Source organism: Molothrus ater, chromosome 6 (assembly GCF_012460135.2).
Source record: "Molothrus ater isolate BHLD 08-10-18 breed brown headed cowbird chromosome 6, BPBGC_Mater_1.1, whole genome shotgun sequence".
NCBI classification, from domain to species: Eukaryota; Metazoa; Chordata; class Aves; order Passeriformes; family Icteridae; genus Molothrus; species Molothrus ater.
This window is the reverse complement of record NC_050483.2, coordinates 51,901,484-51,924,191: the sequence shown is the minus strand read 5'-3', so window position 1 is coordinate 51,924,191 and position 22,708 is coordinate 51,901,484. Positions and strand designations below refer to the sequence as shown.

Sequence of the window (22,708 nt, the reverse complement as noted above, 5' to 3'; positions counted from 1 at the left end):
TTCTTTTACTGTGAAGCCATTCCCGCTTGTCTTAACCCCCCTCAAATGGATATCTTGAGCATATTCTATCGAAACACAGTCAGATGTTTCAAACTTCTCCTTCCCACCAGGTGCCTTCTCGCACCTGTGCGGCTGCAGCCCGGCCAGAGGAGGACAGAGCCCGTGGCTCCCGGCCGGACACCCACGGGGCTGCCGCGCCTTCCCGCCGGCTTTACCTCGGCTTATGCCGGATTTACCGCCCAGACACACAGCCCAGGCAAGGGGAGGGCGACGCAGCCCACCCGGGTAACGCAGCCCCTCCGGGCGACGCAGCCCCTCCGGGTAACGCAGCCGCCAAGCACCGCCCCGAGCCCCCTCACCGAGCGCTGCCCGGGAGCGCCGCCCGCAACAGGCGCCCGGAGGCGGCAGGCCCCGCTGGCGGCGCCCGGGGAGGGGAGCGGGACCGGGCCGGCCCTGAGGGGTCCCCCTCGGCTCCGCGGGGACGCGGCTGCACTCACCGCTCCGGGGCGCGGGCTGCGGCTCAGGGAGGGCGGTAGGGAGCGGCGGCGCCGAGCCCCGAGGCGGCGGAGCGGCGGCGGCCCCGGTGCCTGCGCCGCTCGGGGGCCGGGCTGGGCGGGGCCGGACGTGAGGAAACTTCCGCGGGCGGCGGGGTCGCCATGGCGGGTGAGTGCGGGGGGAGCCGCAGGGAGCGAGCGAAGGAACGCGGGAGTAGCAGGGGGCGGCCAGAGGGGGGGTCCCGGGATTTCTCAGCAAACTAACGAGGCTTAAAGCGCCTGTGGTGCTCTGCCAGCCCGCCGGGCTGCTGCTGTCACACCTCGCTGTGCACCGTGTCCAGCACCTCGCTCGTCTGCAATGGGGGGCCCCCATGTGTTTTACCACGTCTCTGTATAAATCTCTTAAGGGTGGGGGTCAAGAGAATTGAGCCGGGCTCTTCTCAGTGGTGCCAACCAGCCAGACAAGAGGCAATGGGCAGAAACTGATGCACAGGAATGATGAACATGAGGGACAACTTCACAGTGCAGTGACCGAGCCCTGGAACAGATGAGCCAGGGAGGTTGTGGAGTCTCCTTACCTGGAGATATCCGGATGTCCCTGCAGAACCGTCTGGACGCAATCCTGTGCCATGTGCTCTGGGGTGGATGGCCCCGCTTGAGCAGGGGGGTTGGACCAGCTCACCCATTGGGGCCACTCCCAACCTGACCCATTCTATGATTTTGTGTGGACTTTATATCTTTCGATGTGATGAACTCTTTTCAGGCATCTCTGTGGATAAAAGTTGAAGCCAGCAAACGTTCAGGCAGGGCATTTGGCTTGGCTTTGAGCCCTGGCTTCCAGGGCCGGACCTGAGGTGCAAAGGCGGGGCTGCTTTGTGTGATCAGAGGAGGAGCAGAGGGTTCTTGCATGGAGACACCATGAAACGAGGGCTTTGTGCTCGGCAGCAAAGCACCCACCACCTTCAGCAGGACTCAGCCTTTCCCCAAACTCTTGCAGCTCACATGTTGCTGTGAATTAATTCTGACATTCGTGGTATGAGCACTGCACACATGCCATTGCTGCCATGATTTCTCTCTGTCGTGCACTGCATTAGCATCTGACTGTCATTTGATGTCAGAAGATTGCTAGATCTGCCAGCACTACAAAGCCACTGCTGTCTGTGCTGCAACTGCGCAGCTCAGAGTGTGCTTCCACTTGTTTAATAACATGGTTTTCTTGTAAATAGCAAGAGATGGGGAATTAGATTTCACGACCAAGGACAGTTAATGTAAATTCCATTTTACTTTAATCAATATTTACCAGTAAAGCAAGGAGATCCCTCACATAAATAGCTGCTGGACACTGATTTGTTTCTGTATGCTTTAAATGACTTCAATTTCTTTATTTTCTCATACAGCTAAAAGTCCTCCTGATAGTACTCCAAGAAGGCCTGTTTTATCTGTCAGTGCAAGAAAAATTAAAGATAATGCAGCAGACTGGCATAATTTAATGATGAAATGGGAGAGACTGAATGATAATGGATTTACTACAGCAAACAAAATAGTCAACATGAGGATCAGTGAGCAGTAAGTATGCTAATACACACGAATAAAGATAGCATAAAGATTGCTTTTATTGAGAGATTAATCTGCTTTCTTCACTAGAAAGTTCTTTTGGGGGATGGGAAAGAACATGTCAGAGTGAATAAGCTAGGTCTTAGATCAAACTCTGCAGTTGCATTTTTTTTTGGTTACATAAATTATTTACATTCAAATAATGTCTCATATAGTAATGATATTTGCGAGAAATGGGAAATGTTTATTTTACATAGTCAAATGTAACATATTTTTAATACTTACATAATGTACCAAGTTAAAATCTAATTTTATAAATATCAGCCCATGTGAGTTCCCTTATTCTCTTGCATGTTTTACAGTGAGGCGTAAAAAACCTCAAGTCAAAAGTTCAGAAGATTTTAAGGAAGACTAGTGATTTGTACAGATAAAAAGTTTTAGTGGTGACAACTTAAAACGAACAAGGAATCAACAAAAATACCACACCACATCCACCATAAAAAAAAAAAAAAACACAGAAAAACTGAAAAAACAACCACTTTGGTAGAGCTTTTATTTTCATGCTTTAATGGAAAACCTTAACTAACAGGGCTGTGAGCAGCTTCTCCAGATTCCTGACAGCTGAAGGTACAAGCTGATTCCTCTCCAGATTCCTGACAGGGTTCTGACAGGTACAAGCTGAGGAATATTTGCTGTAATGGTGCCAGATGTTGCTTTTGCTCTTTAGCAGCTCTCTCTCTCCAGTCTAAGTTTACAGCTGGTGTGAGTCTGCCAGACAGGGCAGGTGTCTGCACACTGGCTGCTCTGGGGTCACAGATAAATGTCTTGGCTTAAAGTTGCACAAAGGTGAGTTTGTGGTGAGGCTCCAGATTGTCCTGTGGAGCAGCTGAAACCTGGGCATACCTTGTTGGTGATGAGAGGACAACCTCAGCACAGGGGCAAGGTAAAGAGGGAAAAAGTGTTATCTTAACACCTGCAAATGTTTTTTCAAGCACGTGTTCTAAGGTAGAGTAGTTCTGTTCTTCTCTGAAGATTGTGGTACAAGCCCCATTTGCCCACATGGCCAGCTATGTTTTTTGCTATTTTTATGTAGGAATTCTCATGAGCAGCCTGTGAGTGAGAGATTTTGTAGGATCAGACCACAAGGATTTTAAATCTGCACTGCTCAAGTAAACCTATGTGTAGTTGTTTATGCTGCCTCATGTTTCTATTTTAGATTTCAGGACAACAAACTGGAGATAGCGTGTGATAACAATGCCACAGAACCTGAAAAGCCAACCCCAAAATATAATGAAGAGCTGGACAATTGCTGTGCAGAATTACTTGAGACCTTAAAGCAAATGGTAATGCTAATTTTTTAGACTTAGTCAATATGAATCAATTCCAAGTGTGCTCAAGTAACAAGAAAATGTCCTGAAGTATTTATTGTAGGCAGAAAATTGGGATTTTCATTCATAGTTCTTTGGCTTAAAATCTAAATAACTATAAATCCAGAGTGCACCATTTATTTGATTGATTGGTAAATTTCAAAGTTGGTTTTACATCTTCTGTCAGCTTATAGTTCTACTCCCTCCTTTGTGAAAAGTGATGTGGAAACAAATCGTACCAAGAACGCATTCCAAAGCTGCATCCGGTTTCTGTTTCTCATCCTGGATATTCCCTCTGTTTAGAACAAAAGAAACAGCAAAGCATAAAGCAGTGCTCCACCTGCCATCATATCCTTGCAGCTGTCTTTGATCACACATAATGCAGTCATACTTTCAGCCTTCTTACCTGTATTTGCTGTGCAGATCTCCTTCTCTGGAGAGTGGAGTAAGATAATTATATAACCCAACATTTTTTCTGGATACCTTGCTAGGAATTAATGTCACCTGTCAGTTTGACAGGAAGCAAACAATTTTTTTTCTGCCAGATACCGTAATTTAAAATTCTTATTAAAAATAACTTTTATAGCCTTTTGCCAAAGTGGAGGCCCATTAAAAGAATGGTAGGTTTTTGCTTTTTTTTTCATAGACAGAATACAGACCTCCAGTATTTAGAAAAACCAGAAACTGGCTAGATTTCCCTCAGATTTTTTTCTGTGGTGAAAATGGGGATTTTTTTTTCCTTGATGCACTCTTGTATTCAGACTACAAATGCATTGATAAAGTTTTTACTCTTCCTGAGGAACAGGAGTCTAAGCAGTCAGTGTTAGATTGGATACTAAACATAGTTACCATGACCTAATTTATTTTTTATTCTTTAGGAGTTTATATGAGCTTAACGTTAATAGATGTATCTGTGTTTTAGCTGCCTGATGTAAGGATACTGCCTGCAAGCTTCATTTTGGTGTAAATATTCATACCCAAATGCACAAAGTCAGATGAACTTGAAGGAAGTGGATGGAATGGCCTATTTTTTGAAGCAAACTGTTAGATATCCCTAGATATATTGTCAGTAGTAGCTTGAGCTGCTTTTCTCACCTGCTGCTGATCTTTTGAAATTAAAGTCATCTTGATATGGTAATGTACAAAAAGATCTTGATAGGGCTTGTGCTGTACTGGTGTGATGTTTTTCCCCAGTGCTAAATTAGCCTCCTACAGGTAGCCTCTGTGTTGCTGAGGTGAAAAAATGAGAGGGCTTTAGTATATTTCTACATGTGGGAAACAGAAGAATGTCCAAAACAGAGTCATATCTGCTGTGTTCAAAATTTCTGGGTATCTCATATTAAGTAGTCTTTATATAGATTACAGTTTTGATTCCTGTCTGGAGTTAAAAAAATGGGAGTTAGAAATGTCAATATTAAATAGCTTTAATAAATAGTGTGTTTTCAAAAGATGCTTAAGATTATGGTAGCCTAATATTCCTGAGATATTCATTAACGTTCCATGTTCATCATTTTCAGACAAAAATACAACTGAAAATGGAAAAGCTTACTTCAACTACTAAAGCAATCTGTGACTTGGAAACGTTCCACCATGGAGCTGGGAATTGCAAGGCTCCCTTCTTTCATACATGGCCCACATCATACTTCTGTAAGTAAAATATTGATTATCTTAGCTAATTACATTGTGTCAGCAGTGTCATCCAATTTATGACTGAAAAATAAGCCCTCTTATCTGGATGTCTTGCCTGAGAGGGAGAGAGTGCTGTCTCCTTTACAATTGACTAATCAATAAACATGTGAATGCATCACTTGGTTTAGGGTTACTGCTGATGACTGCCAAGCATTGTCTGACATGCAACAATTACAGCATAGAGCTGAATTTGTCAGCAGTTTACAGTGTCCAAGCTGCAACAGCCACATCCTCTGCAGGCAGAGATGAATTTGCAACTTGCTGGTGTTAAGCTGCAGGCTTAACTACTCGACTTGTTTCTTGACATTGAAATTAAATCCTTGAATGCAAAAGCAAGCTATACCTCAGTTAATTCTCAAGCAGCCAAAGAAAAATACCTCTGATCTCAGTGTCAATCAAGACAAGTAAAGAAATGTTACACTCAACTGTTAATATTAATTCTTTTAGCGCTCACTTGATGGCAAAAGGTACTGCCTCCCAACTGGTATTACCCCAGTTTTAAAACTGTCTGAATTCAAGAGAAGCCTGATTGCATGCAAACCAACTGCCTTCTTTGTGAAAATCATAACTCTGTGAAGCTCTGCCTCTTAATTCACTACCACAGTTTAGCAGGAATCTTAATGTATTAGTTTCTGCCAGCCTCAAAGAATAAGAATGACAAAGACAACTGCTGTCAAAACACCCATTGTGACTGAATCATTTAGTGATGCTGTCTACCCCATGAAAGACTAAATCCTTCTGAAGGCAGTGATAGTTCAGGCTAAGTTTGAAGCACAAGCTCAGTCTCTCTTTAAAAATACTTTGTGTGGTTATTTTTTAGGAATTCAAACAATGAAAGATTACTGATGCATTTTAACCTCCCTACCAGTTTTACTAACATAATTAGTAACAGTTTTTACAATAAACGCTTTGGTTTTGGTCTGTTGGGTTTTTTTTTATTGTTCCTTTTCACTACTGGTATTACTTATTGGTGATCATAAGTGCTTCACAGCATGTGAGGGCATCCTTAAGATTAGGTAACATCAAGAACAACTCTAAAATGTGAAGCTTGTATTGCAGGATACCGTTACCAAATTTTAAAACCAAATTTCAGTTATTTGAGGAATAAACTGATTATTTTACAGTGAGTCCTGAGAACTAATACCACTGCTTATTCTATAATTAAATGTGGACTCATGTCAAAATCAGAAGTGTGTAAAATATATCCCAGAGCTGAGGAAATTGTTTAGCATTTTATATTCTAATGTAAAAAATATCATTAATGCTGTAAAAAAAAGATAGCTACAATTGGGGAATAACTTATGTAAGGTAGGGTTTTTTTATGATCCATGTATTACAAGTACAATTTACCTTTTAGAGAATTGCTGAAATGTTCTGGTTAATGTGCTTGGTTTTTCAATCCATTTCAGATGAGGTTTGTCTGAAGCTGTCTGAAATGTACAAGAAGGAACTACAACTCAAGCAAACAATTGTACAAGACATTGCTCATTCTGCTGACCAGGATCTGATGATGGTGTATTTATCCTCGTGGCTGTACCAGCCTTACATTGAGAACAGCAGCATGCTGCTGCTTGAAGCCATGCTGCTGGAAACAGGACACAGGCAGTGCTAGAATTCCAGAGGTTACATGGCTGCCTTCTGGTGATGCTAATATGAAACTGAACTGACATATTGCAAGGCTTACCAAGTAAGTTGATTTTTTGTAAAACTTATTAAAAATATTTTTCTCTATTCATATTCCTTACTTTGTCTCAGCTGGTACTCCTTTTTCTGCGTGGGACAAGCTAGTTTTGGTTGTTTTTATCTATTTTAAGGGCAACACAGAGGTTACAATTGGAGGTTAAGTCCTCTATAGTCAGAAAGAGGTAAGCACTGCTTAGTAGTCTGGGGGATTCAATGCATTTAGAATCTACAGCAAAAGATGTTACTTCCTCCCAAGTCTGGACAGCCTAAAATACCCACGTGGTCCCTTTTGCCACAGAAATTCAGCACTTCTTGATCTTCCATGGTTTTGTTTTTTGGTTGGTTTTTTTTTTTTTTTTTTGCAAGAATTAACAGGGCAAATGTTTTTGTACTTGATTTATAAGTGGAGGAAAGCACAAAAAGAATCCAAAAGGATCTACATAGTTTGGTATGTGATTTTGAAATGCTGCTGCAGACAATAGTGTAAATTCTGGTTTGGTTTTGATTCTGGTGTTGTTGGGTACATCACCCCGAAGAGTCATCAAACCTGAACCAGCACCCAGGGAAGGTTTAGTACAACTCAGCATTCTAGAGTCATAATATAATAAGGTCTTGTCCCTTTTAATTAACTTTTTTTTTTTTTTTTGGTAAGATGGTAAGATATGTTTCATGAAAGCATCTGTGAATAAAACAAAACCTGCTTTAGTCAAGGCTGTATCCCTGTCATAGGGCTCAGTGAGTTTTTCCTCGGGTTACTGATACTGATGTCAAGTGGTTTTGGTTTGAAGGTGTGTCTGTCCCTCTGTACTGATAGGAAAAGCAAGGTCACTTTCCTCATTAGCCCCAAGCTGAAACTCTGGGGTTAGTAAGGGAAATTCATCAGTTTCCTGCAGGACAGACAGGCATGAATTAAAAAGTTTTCTTGAAAAGTTGTTCTGTTAACAATGAGGTTGTTTCTGGCAGCTAATAAGAGTTCTATTCTTAACCCACAATTCCAGCATCTAAAAAGAAATTCTGCTGTAGCTCAAGGAGAATAAAGTTAGGAATAGCTTTGTTGGGTTTTGTTATTTTTTTAGTGGAAGTGTTCCACTTAGTTTAACAGCCACCTTAATTCATCTGAGTTGGGCCAGACCTGTGTCACTATGGAAACATCTCAGTACTTCAGAAATATTTTTCAAGGAGAAAAGATTGATTCACATATAGAACTGTTCTTTTAAGATGAGAGTAGGTGTATTATATTTCCCAGCATGTGCAAATTGATAGGGAAGGCAAAATTGAAGCAAGTTTTCATTTTCTCCACAGGTGGAAATTGTGGTTTGTTCTCATTTCTTAAGAGGAAAAAAGCAATTCAGGCAGGGGTTTTCATATTCACAGGCCCTCTTGCCTATTGACTGTTGCTGGGCATTGGAAGATTACTGCAAAATCATTGCAGAGATGTTTTGTCATTCTAGCTCTAAGTAGTTGATTGTTATATTTGTAGCTCTCAAATATAATTATTGGACAGTCAGCACAAAAGAATATCATAAGGAATTGCTCACTGCAATGAAAGACTTTGAAACACCAGCAGAACTTTGCTTTGTATGCTACCTTCACTTACAAGGTAGGTCTGTATCCTCTGGCAATTACCACCTCCTAAAAAAAGAGGGGGAAAACCCCAAAACAAATAGTAACTCATTAATAACTCATTAATGTACAGTACCTTCAACAACTACTCATAAAAGGCAACGTTTTGCATAATCAAATTCATCTTCTACTTATGCAACCACAAAAAAAAAAACCAAACCACCAAACAAAAAAGCCTAACCCAACTATGCTTAAAGGGACATAGTAGAGCAGTTTATTTAATCTGTAAATTGTCTTCTGTTTAGATTCAATTTGAGTGTTTTTCTTCATGGTAACAATACCATGAAAAAAAAAAATCAGTGCTCATACTCAATTTAAGAACAACTCTCCTGTCCTTGGCAGATTTGTCTGATTGTCCCAGTAGTTGTATCTATTCAGCAATGAGGTGGCATAGACATTTTAAGGATATGTTACCACTTTTCAGTAATGTCTGTTCATTTAATGCTGTTCTTTTTCACCTGCTAAACTTTTTGAAAGAAAAGACAGTGCCCTGGACAAGATGCTGGTAGGAGGTCTCCACAAAAATATAATCTGATCCAAGGATCATATTGAAAGTATGACAAAAATTCAAGTAATTGGGCAAGTTTTCTCCCTGCCTAGAGCAACAGTCCCTTTGTATTATGATTAAACAGTACAAGGTAGCATGGAGTTACTGCAAAGGTTCAAGTGTAAAACTCATAAAGGATGCATCATCTGAAAGGGGAAAAAAAGTGTAATAGCACTCTAACAAAAATAGGCCATGACAGACTAAAGCAAAAAAAGATTTGGTACCTCATTAAGGAAAATTAGATCACTACTTATGCACCTTCCCATTTATGTTTACCTAACAGCATATTTTAGAGGTGTGGCTGTACATTAGACAAGCAACTTAAACACATTTCCAACTGCTCAGTACAAATCAGATCTTGTTTGAGGCTATTTTTGTCTCAACTCAGTGAATGCTTATTTCAGTAAGGATCAGCTAGGCTGTCACATTGTTCCCAGAATGCACAAGTTTGTGGATTATACTTAAACCTGCTCATTTTTCCTGGCAGATTTATGTGCATCAAGTCTAGATGCTAATGAATATTCAAGGTAGCTTTTAAAAAGCACAATAACAGTGCTTTGTAATCTCAGTGGCACAGAAAATGCACATTTTTAATATAGCTTTTATTTTACCCATATACAGCTTGCCAGTACACAGCACATCACTGCTGCACAGCAGTACAACTTACTGCATTTTGAGATGGCTAGAGAGAAAAGGAATTACGTAACAAAAGGGAACAGTGCAAGTTTTAGGGTTGACAAGATTTCCACTTTCCACTCATCCCCAACATATAAAGCAAATAGAACAATGTTAATTCTAGAATTTTTGGTTGCAATGCTGCTAAATTTATATAAACATAAGTTATAAAAAGTACAGGGCATAGAAACAGTTTACAAATAAGTTAAATTTCAATTATCTCAGTATTCACATTAGAAAAATATACATTTTATAATCAGTCTTTTCCAGAAGAAAGCTTATAGGGTTTTTTAATTTATGGCTCCAATTCATTTTGTGAGAGCAAAATATCTTCACTTTGGCCACCTGCTTCCATTGCCAGTAGTGCTTCCACCGTTTCCAAAGGTATCCCTTGGGGTGTGCGAATGTGCATTGTAGTACCGTTGGAATCAGTCACAATGACGATGCCTTCTGCCTGAGACAAAACAGCAGTGTCTGGATGAGACAAGATAAGCCCATCTGAAGTCTGAATAAAAATCTGTTCGTGTCCCTGAGACAAAAAATCATGGCTCTCATCAGAAATCTCAAAAGCTACAGTTTCACCTACAGTAACTGTATTTGCCATCTCGTGTGCTTCCTCTGTCTCGCAAGAATATTCACTCTGGTGTTTGAAAGTGTTTTCCTGGTTCCCATGAGCAGACAGGGAAGCTCCCTGGCCAGGGTTCTGGTGTGACTCAGCCTGAGCACTCTGGGGGTAGTTTATTGGCACAACGTTTGTTGAAAACACCTTCTCAAGTTCCTGCATCTCATCAGTCACATCAGCATTATGGAGTTGCTCAGAACGTTCTTTAATTGCAAAATTCGGGATTTCTTCTTGCAGCTGATGATATTTTGGACTGTGACCATTTTCTGCAGTCGTTGTTAGGGCAGTGCTCTGCCTGGCCCCTGCCTGCTCCATCAGGGAGCTGTGGAGCTCAGGAGCTGCCGGTGCCCGCGCCGCGCTCCCGCTCACAAAGCGCGCCTGGACCGGCCCGGCCGAGCCACCTGCTCCCACGGGCAGCACCGCTCCGGGGTGCAGCAGAGATCCTTCACCTGCCACACCTGCTCCCTGTATCCCTGCAGGCTGGGGATACTCCATCCTCATTTCCACACTTTGGGAGAAGGTACCTGAATTTTCACCATCGATTCCAACTCCTGAATCAGCAAGTGAGTTATGTTCCTCTGCTGTCTGTAACGTACTTCCAGTTGTACAGCAGGTGATATGCCTGTCTTCTGAAAGCAGGATTTCTCCATTTAATGGATTAAAACCTGAAAAGGGGGAAGAAGTTTAATTTTGTTGGGCAATCTAATACTGCATGCCAAAAAACCTATATTTCAGCAATAGTTTTGGAGGAAAAGCTAGACTACTTCCCTACTTTGCTTCCCCCAAATTAGCAAACCTGAAGCACCTTACAGGAGTTTCATAGAACTTCCCAATGAGAAAGTCATTATAAAATATAAATACACAACTATAAAATTATAAATATAACTATATAGATATTAAAAATATATAAAAATAAATATAAATAATAATAAAAATTCCTTATTTTTGAATAGTGATAATTTATCAAGTATTTCTATATTAACATAGAAATACTTAGAGAGTATTAGAGACCTTACATTTAGAGGCAGCATTTTTCTGTTCATCCTGAAAACAACCTGGGCTGAAAGGCAAACTCAATTTTCTTCCATCTGTCATGCAGCCAGTAATATTAGAAGATAAAGACTTTACCAGGCACAAACTTGTCAGCTGCTCACCCTCATCACTTTTAGTAAGTTGATAGAAGCATTTAAACTTCTGTTTAAATTTCTATTCTTCATCCTGAACTCAGACATGTCATCAGGTTGCTACATATTAATTAGCTGTGCTAAGAGCCCCAGCAGCACTTTTGTCCTGTGCCAGAAAAGGTAAAAACCACAAGAAATGCAGTGTTCTACCAGTTACTTGACCTGGACCTGACCAGGGTCCCAAGCCCTGAAAGTAGTTGGACAATAACTACTAAGCTGCAGTAGTATGAGCTGTCAGTTTTAATTATTAAAGCTCAAAATGAACAAGTAAGTTGGTCTGGTTTTGGATTTTTTTTGTTATGAAAGATACCACTGCACAAAAAAGGGACTAACACTGCAGAGAGGACTATTTTTAACATTTTGCACTGTAGACTAGCAAACACCCTACTAGCAGGTGCAAGCAAAATGTAATTTTAAAAACTCCTAGCCCAGAAGAAAATCAGTGCAGCAAGAAGTAAGCATGGTCATGCAGAGAGCCTTTCAGAGAAAGAAAATGTAATGGAGGGAAACAAAAATAACCATTGACTAAAAAGCATACAAAGGGCAAAAGCAAAGGCACTTAGAGCAACACCAAAACAAGGTATTTACAAAGTGGATGGTACTGATAGACACATCTTACTAGAGATTTACTTTCCTTTCACTGTTACTCTGCTAATATGAAGGGCAGCAGGATGGAACATGAAGAAGGAATAAAAAGAAAGTCAACCACCTGAAGACTGTGGTGCCTAATGGTGCCTCAATTCCAATACAAGATGTATTCCAATAATTGATACAGGACAGCCTACACCAGCTCTCCCTTTCCCCAAGTTCCACAAAGCTCTGGTAATTCTGCTGTTGTAGCTGGCTGGGGCCAGAGGAAGGATGTGCACTGTCCTTCCTCTGCTCTCCCACAGCTGACACAAAGGTTGTGCACTCAGAGGGACAGGACAGACAGGAAGCACACAGCAGAGGACATTACTATACTCATAAGTAGTATCAATCACTGATTATCATGCATCCAGCACTGAGCTACTGCTGCCTGCATCATCTGTAACTTCTCCCTCCTCATGAGGCCTTTTCCAGTTAAACAGCTGCTTTTGAAGGACCTGGGAAGCAATTTAAGAGATGAAACTGGAGACAAAAACCACAGTAGCTTGAAGAACAAAGATTTGTTCAGCTCCTCCATGAACAGAACTGGAAAAATCTGAAGAAGTTACCATCTTTTTCAAACAGTGCACACAAATTCCCACTCCTTTCTTTCACTTCATCTCGACTGGCATAAGCGTTGTTCACATTTTCTATTACATCTTCTAACTTGGTCCTTTTGGCTGGTGGCAACAGTTCTTCCCCTGAGCTCTGTCAATACAAGAGATGATTAACTGCAGCCTGTAACAGTTGACAATACTGGAATAGATAACTGTGGGAACATCATGGCAGTGAACTGATGATCCCTGAAAACAGGATTTACACTAAAGGTCTTCCTAAGGATTTAAACACAGCCCTAACACTTGACCAAAACTCCAAAGGGACAAAACACAGCTCTCTGCTACGGCACAAACAGACTGAAGCTCATCAACTGACTTGTCAGAAAGAAATAAGCTGTTTTCATGCCCCTCTATCCAATTAGCACAGCAATCACTTCTCCAGTGTCTGAACCTGCTGTAGGTTAGGCCATTTCCTCTAACACAGGCTGGAATCTGTGGAGCCCCCAGTTACCAGCACCTCAATTAAGTTCTTTTGTCCCTGTATCAAATACCTGTAAGTCTTTGATACTCTGTCCTGAATGCTACCAAGTGTCCTCCCAAAGCCCATACTTAGTGTGCTAGTTCATATACCCTGCTATGATACCACAGCAGAGAGTATTTTCAGTATTTCTGAACACCACAAAAGCCTTACTTTAACATGACTCAGATAATACCAGCATGATTTTGTAAGGAATAATTATGTATTTTTAAAAGTTTTAATTGGTCTTAGTTTCACTGTTAATTTTCACAAAGGTGTTCCATACCTCAGCTAACCGTTTTTGTCCCAGTACCTCCACAGGCACTTGCTCACTGACCATTTTAATGACACATTGTGAATAAGGGTCTGCACCTTGCATCTTCTGTTCTCCACTGAGTATTTCTGTGATTCCTAGAGATTCAGCAACCTTCAGAAACAGATATAAGGAAAAAAGTAAAAGTTAGCCTCTCAGATCTGAATACATACATGCTGAAATACAGATTCATTTTCTTAAAACTGAACTAGAACTACATCTTGTCTAGCCTGACAATCACCTCAGCTCAATGCAAGTACTTAGACTCCCATGTTTTCTACCAGCCTTCACAGTGACACATGAACATGACCTTCATCTGAAGGTGATTGTTAACAGGCAAACTTGAAAGAATTATGGTTATATATAGAATCCAGGGACAGTTACTCAGAGCAGTGTTTAATAAAGATTATTGAGACTCTCCACCATATTAAAAACATTCAAGTCTTCTGTTTAGAGTATCTCTGTGTAGTTAAGGATTTTCCCCCCTCCTCACATTCCATTCCTGTGCTTCAACCTTACATAGGTGTGCTACTGTCCAGATTCTCAAGGCTAGGTTGTTTTGGGGTTTGGTTTGGTCTTGTTCTTTTTTAAAGAGCATCATTCTATACTAAGAATGCACATGAACACAGAAGCAAGAAAGAGGTTTCATCTGTCTTTTCAGATAGAGCTCCATAAACAATCAATCTGGAATCACTGAAATAATAGTTTGCAATTTTATTAATGTAGTCACTACCTTTCATGTTTGTTAATGTGACTGTAAACTGCATAGATGCATTCAGTTTGCCCTCATTTTAAAATGAAATTATTTACCTCTTTAAATCAAGATCACTCATTTTGCATATAGACCCTCCCCTCCTTCCTGATCAAACATCAGGATGTACTTTGATTAGTGGTTAATGCTAAATAAACCTTGCAGTAACATGCAGCTTCATACTACTCTAGAAATGCAATGCAGGCATCAGCACTGCTAGAAATGTTTTTTATCTTTCTAGTTGTATCCACTGACATAAACTAGAATTGAAGTTTTATTATGATTTCTTTTTCTTCTTGATAAGTTGTTGGACTTTTCACAATAATGCCTATTTTTGCTAATTAAAAATCTTCCTGTTTTGAAATAAATTTACCTGCACAAGAAAATTAATTATCAGAGAAAATTAAAAATGCAAGACATCTAAAATAAAACAAGTTCCAAACAGAGTGCTTTATTACCTTAGCATCTTTTATTTCAACAGGCTGTTGGCAATTCAGAGAATCAGAATTAGTGAGGTGATCATAAGCCATTTTCTTTACCATGTTATGCAAATCTTCAAACTCCCTATACACATCTGGAAAGTAAGCTTTGGCTGGATGTCCTTTTTCCACCTAGAAATAAGAGGGGAATAAAAAAGGGCTTGTTTCTCCCTCTCCTATACTTTAAAAAAATATTAAGATCTGTCAATTGTGTTCTGTTCAACATTCTAAAATAGAAAGATTCAAGTCAAAAGACTATGGAATATTCAAAATGCCACTGAACCAGGCAGCAAAAAGCAAAGCTTTGAGTTGAGACTTACCAGAGTTTTGCCTGTGTAAGACTGAAGTGATGTGTGGAACATCTACATACTGCATGATATTAATTTAGGAAATTCAATTATGTCTCTAAAGGAATCTTTTTTATGTGTACTAATGGACATTTTCCTAAAATAATTTAATATTTCTACATAAAAACTCACCTTCATCAAGAGGAATTCATACACTGTAACAAGCTTTGTAAGACGTGGGAGAGCCAGCTCCATTAAATCTTCATTATCACATTGTTGTATTAGCTGTCAAAAGCCAGAATGAGATTATGAGGAAAAAGCAGCCCACACATTATGCACCCCATTTTCAGAACATAAAATATCACTACTTTTTTTTGAAAGATATGCTGTATGTTTAGGCAGCTTTAAGAACAGATGTAAACTAACTCCAAAATGGAGTAAGTTACAAAACCTCAGAATAGTTACTACTGATGTACAGACTAAACTCAGTCCCACAAATGTTGCCAATTCATAGAAAGAACAGCAACTTCAGTAGCTTTAGTAGCCATAAAGGATCTATAACACACAGAAAACAAAGAACATGTTGTGTTACTTGGATTTTAACCCCCATTCTATCCTCCCCCAAGACCTTCTTTGTGGGTTTGTTTTGGTTTTTTTGGGTTCTTTTCATTATTATTTCTTTCACTGTGTTGAAGGAGATACTAGCAGTAACTTTCTTTCTCCAGAAAAAGGGTAGCAAGAATATATCTACATGTCAGAAGTCCCTTTCCAAACCCAGTTCCCATTTTCCCTTTTTCCAGTATTCTGCAGGAAGTATTTTTTCCTTAAAAGACAATGTTTTCTTCTTAGAAGCCATCTAAGGCTTTCATCTTGTCCATACATGAGGATATATTAAAAAAAAAATAAAAAAGATTCATTGAAAATAAGTGATTAATTAAAAAAGGGAGGGGGGAAATTGGGGTGGGGTAAAAATACTTAAACACTTGCAAAGTAATTGCAGAAGAGAACCATACCTCTTTTAACCTAGCTTTTCTTCTGAATACATTGTGTTCTGCTGACACACTACTAAGTGACTTTGAAGGGGACTGACCAGGTCTGCTAAGCCTTCCAGAACACCTGGATCTTCCACCCATCCTGGGTCTACCACGTCTCTTTGGTCGTCTGGGTCTTCCAGGTCCTTTTGGGGTTACAGGTCCCCGGCGTCCTGAACTGGTTTCATTTGGTTGTTCTGCCAGCAGGTGTCTGCTTTCCTCACACTCTGATGCCTTAATTAAAAGGAAAAGTGTTTATTCACCATTTTAAACAGTTTTGAGGAAGACAGTTTTAAAATTAAGTTTGCATCTATGCAAACAATAAATAGCATATTTAAAAAATGCATAGCTGGATACAAGCATAACTTGCAAAGAAAGTTGTGGAATAAATCCAACACATGAGTAAGACTGCTACTTCTGCATCACATATATGCCATTATTTGCAAAGTTAGCATTTTTGAATCACAAGATGTCATACAAAATAAAAATATTGAATAAACATAATGAAAGAGGTGGTTTAAGTGGGTTAAATACATTTAATATTTTTGAAGTAAAATATATCCTCTTTAGATAAAGATGTTGTAGAAATAAAACTTAATTAGCAGTAAAACATACTCAAAGAATAATTTGGGTTTCATTGTAACTATGTCAAAGCATGAAGACTTTATAAGAAAGGCAAAAACTCTGACACCATGAACAGTGACAAGCCCAGTAATTAAATTCCAAAATGTACTGCCCAGTTACCACTTTTCAAAATCCTGTCTTCCCTAGGAACACAGCTAGGAAGCAGCTTCTCTTATAAGATCATACAGAAAGTCAAAGTACCTTTTATATGTTTAAGTTATAATGATAATTTCAGTGTACAACTTTTTAACTGTTCACAGCAGTGACTTCTTACTTAAGCATCTTCCCCTTCCAAGCTAGAATTTCTAAGAATGTTCCAGCATCTTTCAAGAAATTAATTTATAATAGTACTGAGTTACATCAGGCTTCTTTGCATAATCTGTACATTTGCATCCCAGCATTCAGTAACTCCCTACTATTCTACTGATTAGGAAAGCTCTATAAATGGCAAATTTATGACAGTTCTATCCAGGGATTAAATTACTAAATTAGTTCTAAATTTGACACAGGATTAGGGGTTGAGCATGGGGATCTTGATTGGCTTCCTGTCTGTATCAAACAACTACAATAATTCAGAGAGCAGACTTCAGTACTCTGCAATTCTTTTTTTCCAGAGATGATAACTGAGTGTAGAGGATGAGGGAAGGTTTGTTTCCTGTACATTTCCACTTTGCTGAGAACAAATTCACGATTACAAAGACAAGTAATAAATGTGACACCCCTACATCTAAACAAGTACTTTTTCCTAACCAGCAGCTGCATCAGCTCTTGCAGCAAAATGTTAAGAGTCATTTCAATATTAAAAGAGAAACTTTTCTTTGAAGTGACCAGCTTAGAACATCACAGGAAAAAATTTGCAGCTGAGGCAGCTTCTACCCTAGAGGGTGGAATTTCACCAGTGTTTGGTGTGCAGGGCTTCAAAGCCTCACTTTGAAAACCTGCTCTAGGAAAAGTTGTAGTTCACTGCTATGTTCCAAATAAGAGATTTTTCTGTGATGACATTATTTCAGCAACAGAAAATGAGAGCAGATGATGTGTTGCTGTCATGCTAAAGGCTGTAACTGAACAACAGTGTTCTTATCCAAATGCAAAGAATGTCATTTATGCAGACAAGGTGAAAACTGTATGTCAGAAACACAGTAGGAAACGAACACTCAGTGAACATTTAGTTTTATGTGTCTGTGCAAGAGTACTATTGCTGCAGCACTGCAAGGGACAATTTGAATTCTAAAGGACTTCAATGGGAAATTTGCCTAATGTAGTCTATCAGTGGACATTTCTGAGCAGTACAAGACTGTGCAGCTATAGAACTGCCATTCTACTTTCCACAGAATTGACAGATTTTCTAAGCAACACTTTACCTGTTCTCCAGCCTTTGAATCAACAGTTTCTTCCAGACTGGTATCTAGTGCTTTTTCATGACTTAAAGTGACAGCAATTGAATCCAAATGTGCTGGACTCATCATTTCCTCTTCCACAAATAAACTTCCATTAGGCTTATTTAGAGGTATTTTCTGAGGTAAAGGCTCCAGCTGTCCATGGTCTGGGTTAAGTTTATAATGTCTTGCTAATCCTCCTTTGCCTATGTAAGATTTTTCACAAGTCTGACATTTAAACGTTTTGGGTTTCAGATTATAATTTGAAGAACTGAATAATGCATCCTTTCCCTTCACCTTTCCTTCTTCATCATCTTCTATACTCAGCTCAGAGTAGTCATCAGAATCAGACTGATGACCATCAGCCAAATCCTCCATTTTAATGAATTTATAATCTTTAGCTTTGTATTTTGGGGGGCGTGAAATCCGTCCAGAACGAGTTTTCACCTTCAAGGATTTCTTTAACTTGTCATCCTTTTGCTTTTTTTCAAGGCTTGGTGTACTTGCTGAACTGGCTGCAGCCACGGTAGGTTTTGGAGACCTTGAAGCTGATGCTGTGGCACGAGAAGCCCTCTGTCCATTCACCATCTTGGATGGGGGAATCTTGTCCCCAGACACTGAGCCGTGAGATGGGAAAGGCCTCTGCATAAGCAACTGAACTGGAGACTCAGAAGAACTATGCAGGAGTAGCTGCTGCTGCTCAGTTCCTGAAACAGGCTGTATCCTAATTATCTGGGGATTAATAATGCCAGCTCCTGGTATGCTAGATTTCCTACCAACTGGCTGACTCAGCGTTATAGTTTTGGACTGGATTGGTGCCAATGATGTCATTGGCCCTTCAGTTTCCTTCATCTGTCCTGGCTGAACTTGGACACAAATGGCTTCCAGCTGCTTTTGTGGAAAAAAGGAAGAGTGGCAATTACACAAATACAGTATTAATAAATAAGTACAATACACACATTCCCTTAAAGCAAAGCGTGAAGAAACCGCTGCACATCATTAACTTTCCATCTTAATGCATCAAAGCAGATTCCCTTCCTTCAAGCTATGGGTTTTCCTGCACATTTTCTGCTGTGACTGCAGTTCAAGTAAAGCATGTTAAATTTGCTCTGAGGCCATGTCACAGCTTTGTTTCCTGCTAGCAGCCCTGTCTGGAGTAGCAGAGTCAATGCCATCACCAAGGCACATTCATAACCTTCAGCAAACCCCACACACGGGAAAACTACAGTCTGCTACATGACACAGGCCAAACATCCAGTCCAGCACATCCTATAATGTGTGTTCACAAAAACTTTGTGGTGATGATTCACAGAATCAGATACTACTGTTCATCTCCCTCACAGTTTCTCTGCCTCATGCAAATTTCTGCTTCAGTTCAAATCAATCACTTCACAACCTACACCCCAAAGGTGGGTTGAAAGCCCAGGGACTGTCACCTGCAAGAAGCATGCAGTAACTTCCTGCGCATCACTACTTAACCACTAGGAAACAGCTCTTTTAAGCTGTTCTTGGCTGCACGTGTTGTCACACCGAAATACTGACCACAGCAGCTATTAGCTACATTCAAACACGGAATTTCCCAAACCACATTGAAAGCTGTGCCTTTGAGCTATGGAAGTGGAGTCTACACCCGAGGGGAAGTGTGACTGAGGAGAACGGGGGAAAAAAAAAAAAAATTTATTAGAAAGGATTAAACCCGCCGGAGCCGTGGCTTTCATCACCAACGGAGCGCTGCAGCCTCCCTCCCCCAGCCCCGGGGTTACCTTCTGCGGGAGGAGGCGGGCGGCCGCGGCCCTGCCCTGCTGCAGGGCGACCTGCTGGGCCACGCTCTGCAGCTGCCGGGCGGCGTTCTGCATGATGCCGCCCGCGGGGCAGGGCTGCGGCGGGGCCGCCGCCGGCTTCAGCTGCTCCTGGGCCTTGCTCACTTGCTCGATGACGCGCCGGAGCTCCGCGGGGGCCAGCGGCGCGGCGGCGGGACGGGGCGGCGGGGTTGGCCCCGGGCTCTCCAGCAGCCGCTCCAGTAGCCGCCGCTGCTCGCCGGCGCTCAGCCCCGCGCTCTCCGCCGCGCTCCCGTCCGTCCGCAGGTACAGCACGGTGCCGCTCGCCGCCGCCCCCCCGTCGGCTTCCAGGGCGGCCAAGCTCTGCACCAGCTCCTCCGTCACCGCCAGCAGCTCCGCGCCGCTGCCGCCGCCCTCCTCTCGACCCGCCGCCGCGCCGGGGGGTGCCCCGCGAGTCCCGGGGGGCTCGTCCTCAGTGGGCGGAGGGGGCGGCAGCGCCCCGGCGCCCCCCGCCCCGGGAGCCGCCATCTTGGCAGGCGCGGGCGGGCGGGCGCCGCATCGGCGGCTGCCCCCGGCGGTGTCGGCAGCGCGGGCGATGCGCGGGGCACCGGCGGCGGGGCCAATGGCGCCCCCGGCAGCGCCCGCCGCGCCCCCCGGGGCGGGGCCGCCCGGCGCCGACGGCGGCTCGCGCGGGCTAAAACCGGCGGAGGTGCGCCCGGAGCTCCTGGCCCCGGTGGGGCTGGACGCGGGACCCGCGGGCGGAGTTACCGTGAGTTGGGTTTGCCCGCTCTTCGAGCTGAGTCTGTACCGAGTCTCAGTACAAGAGGGACATGGAGCTCCTAGAGCGGGTACAGTGGAGGGCAGTGGGGGATAGCTGAGGGACCGGAGCGTCTGTGCGTCTGTCTTATGAAAAAAGGATGAGGGGGTCGCGCCTTCCCAGTCTCGAGAAGAGACGACTCAGAGGTGACCTTGTGTCTGTGTACAAGTGTCTAAAGGGGCTTGTGCCAAGAGAATGAATGGATCCACGCTCTTCTCGGAGGTGCCGACTTCTGGGATACGAGACAACTGATGCACAGAAAGTTCCACCTGAACATGCGGAAGAACTGAGCTGTGCAGGTTACCGAGCACTGAACAGGTTGCTCAGAGATTGTGGAGTCTCCCTCAACTGGAGACATCCCAGAACGGTCTGGACGCAATCCTGTGCCATGTGCTGTAGGACAAGTCTGTTTAGCAGGGAGGTTGGAGGAGTTGTGGTCTCCTCCAAAGTGACCCGTTCTGTGAATGTGCGCTCCGCCACTCGCTCCCACCGGGCGGCGTTTCAGGCGGCGGAGCGGGTGTCACGCGGGAAGGACAACCCACACGGCAGAAAAGAGCCCGAAGGGGTCACCCGAGCGCGCTGTAGCCGACCCCGAGCTCTGCTGGGGCCGGCCAGGCTCCATCAGCCGCAGGCGCGCGATGAAGCTCGGTCCGTGCTGCAGCCGCTCTCGGCGCTCGATCCCGCACAGACAGACAGACAGACAGACACACCCCCCCACCCCCCGGCCGTGCCCTTGTGCAAAGATCACGCCGCGTCTCAGCACAACCGCGCGAGGTGGGTGGGAATCGCTGGGACAAATCGAAGAGACGAAAAAAAGACGGGAAAGAAAAAGGAAACTCCTGTGGCCCGTACGGGGATCGAACCCGCGACCTTGGCGTTATTAGCACCACGCTCTAACCAACTGAGCTAACCGGCCACTTGGCAACCGGGCAGCCTCTGGAAAAATAAAGATAATCCTATGCCAATGTTCCACCTTTTAGTCAAAGTAGTGAAGGCGACGGACTGGGCGAGGAATCTCCTCGTCCCCAGGAGCGCCGGAGCCGGGCCCGCGCGTATAGAACCACACGCTTATCTCCTCAGAAAAACCAAAAGCAAATTGGACAACTTTTCATTGCCTATAGAGAGATGCAGCGCCTGGTAGGGAATAACCATAACGCGGGATCGGGGACAACTTCGCCTCTAAGTCAATAGACTAATACTTCTTCAGGTTTACTAAGATATGATTCCAGTTTCTTTTAATTAAAATATTTGAACATTCTTTAAAAGCATCTACTATTCTGTTTAACACACTACTAAGATTTTGTTTTGCACGAATAAAAAATTCACCTTTTCCTGGTGTTTTGATTTTTACTACATTTGCTGCATAGAAAAGAACTTTTCTGCTCACCTTTGAAGCCTACGTTAAAGCACAGGATGTCTGTTTAGGAAGAGACAAACACCGGGAGCGGGGACAGGGAGGGGAGCTCTCCAAAATGCAGGTTTTTGGAGACAGCTCGGTGAGAACACAGCCCCTGCTCTCTCCCCGGGCTCTTCTCTGTGCCGGGCTGGCGGTACGGCAGCTCTCCCCATCCCGCAGTGGCGCGCAGGATCCGCCAGGGATCAGGCCATCACCGGGGATGAATCTGAGCCCGCCGGGGCGCTGCTCCAGCCACAGGAGGCTTGGCAGGAGACAGGGCCCGCCGCTGGATTTATGGAGCACGTCTCTTATCCCAAGGGCTCCCCTCCTTAACCCCTCCCTCCCCGCCATCCCTGGGGAGTCGGGACGCCAATTGACACCTTGAGGCGAGGTATTTCGGGTTTTATTCTAGTTTGCGCAAAGCAGGGAGCTGGGTGGTATCCCACAAAAGTCTAGCCCAGTGATCATCAAAACTTTACACTTGCTATACCTTTTAACAAACAAAGGCATCAGCATTCCTCGGTTACCAACTACGTAAGTTTTCTATTAATTAGTATTCAAACCACTATTTGGTAGTAGCATCTCGCTTCTCATGTAATTAGTCCGCAGGCGCAGTTCTTTTTTTTCCGGTTGAGTCTGGGGTCTCTTCTGGGTAGGTGGCCAGTGGGTTGCGATCTCGCACTGCCGAAATTACGTTTCCCCCAGTTACTGCTCCAT

At 42.9% G+C, this 22,708-nt stretch overlaps 3 protein-coding genes and 1 non-coding gene across 6 annotated transcripts in view; 1 reads left to right on the top strand and 3 right to left on the bottom strand.

Annotated features, from left to right (window-relative positions):
• Nucleotides 1–595, bottom strand: part of TECPR2 (tectonin beta-propeller repeat containing 2) — a 41,335-nt gene extending 40,740 nt beyond the window's left edge. Inside the window, 1 exon segment of the mRNA XM_054515026.1 lies at nucleotides 498–595. The gene's annotated coding sequence lies outside the window, so the exon portion shown is untranslated.
• CINP (cyclin dependent kinase 2 interacting protein) lies at nucleotides 596–19,113 on the top strand. Of its 2 annotated transcripts, XR_004980395.1 has the most exons (6): nucleotides 596–663; nucleotides 1,892–2,060; nucleotides 3,265–3,391; nucleotides 4,933–5,062; nucleotides 6,514–6,791; nucleotides 18,493–19,113. XR_004980395.1 is itself a non-coding variant. In XM_036385068.2 (5 exons), exons 1-5 carry the CDS (start codon nucleotides 657–659, stop codon nucleotides 6,714–6,716), a joined length of 636 nt encoding a protein of 211 aa, XP_036240961.1. In that variant the 5' UTR covers nucleotides 596–656; the 3' UTR covers nucleotides 6,717–6,848. The 2 variants fall into 2 exon arrangements, 1 of the variants encoding a protein (XP_036240961.1); XM_036385068.2 differs by lacking the exon at nucleotides 18,493–19,113 and having other exon boundaries at nucleotides 6,514–6,848.
• Nucleotides 9,541–20,342, bottom strand: ZNF839 (zinc finger protein 839). Of its 2 annotated transcripts, none has more exons than XM_036385066.1 (8): nucleotides 19,764–20,342; nucleotides 17,986–18,891; nucleotides 15,983–16,234; nucleotides 15,162–15,254; nucleotides 14,662–14,814; nucleotides 13,426–13,566; nucleotides 12,635–12,773; nucleotides 9,541–10,919 (listed from the first exon to the last, which is right to left on the bottom strand). In XM_036385066.1, exons 1-8 carry the CDS (start codon nucleotides 20,304–20,306, stop codon nucleotides 9,928–9,930), a joined length of 3,219 nt encoding a protein of 1,072 aa, XP_036240959.1. In that variant the 5' UTR covers nucleotides 20,307–20,342; the 3' UTR covers nucleotides 9,541–9,927. The 2 variants fall into 2 exon arrangements, with proteins under 2 accessions (XP_036240959.1, XP_036240960.1); XM_036385067.1 differs by having other exon boundaries at nucleotides 17,986–18,888.
• A 1,095-nt stretch (nucleotides 20,343–21,437) lies between these two features.
• Nucleotides 21,438–21,511, bottom strand: TRNAI-AAU (transfer RNA isoleucine (anticodon AAU)). Its single transcript has one exon. It is a non-coding gene; the product is annotated as a tRNA-Ile (tRNA).
• Nucleotides 21,512–22,708: the final 1,197 nt, after the last annotated feature.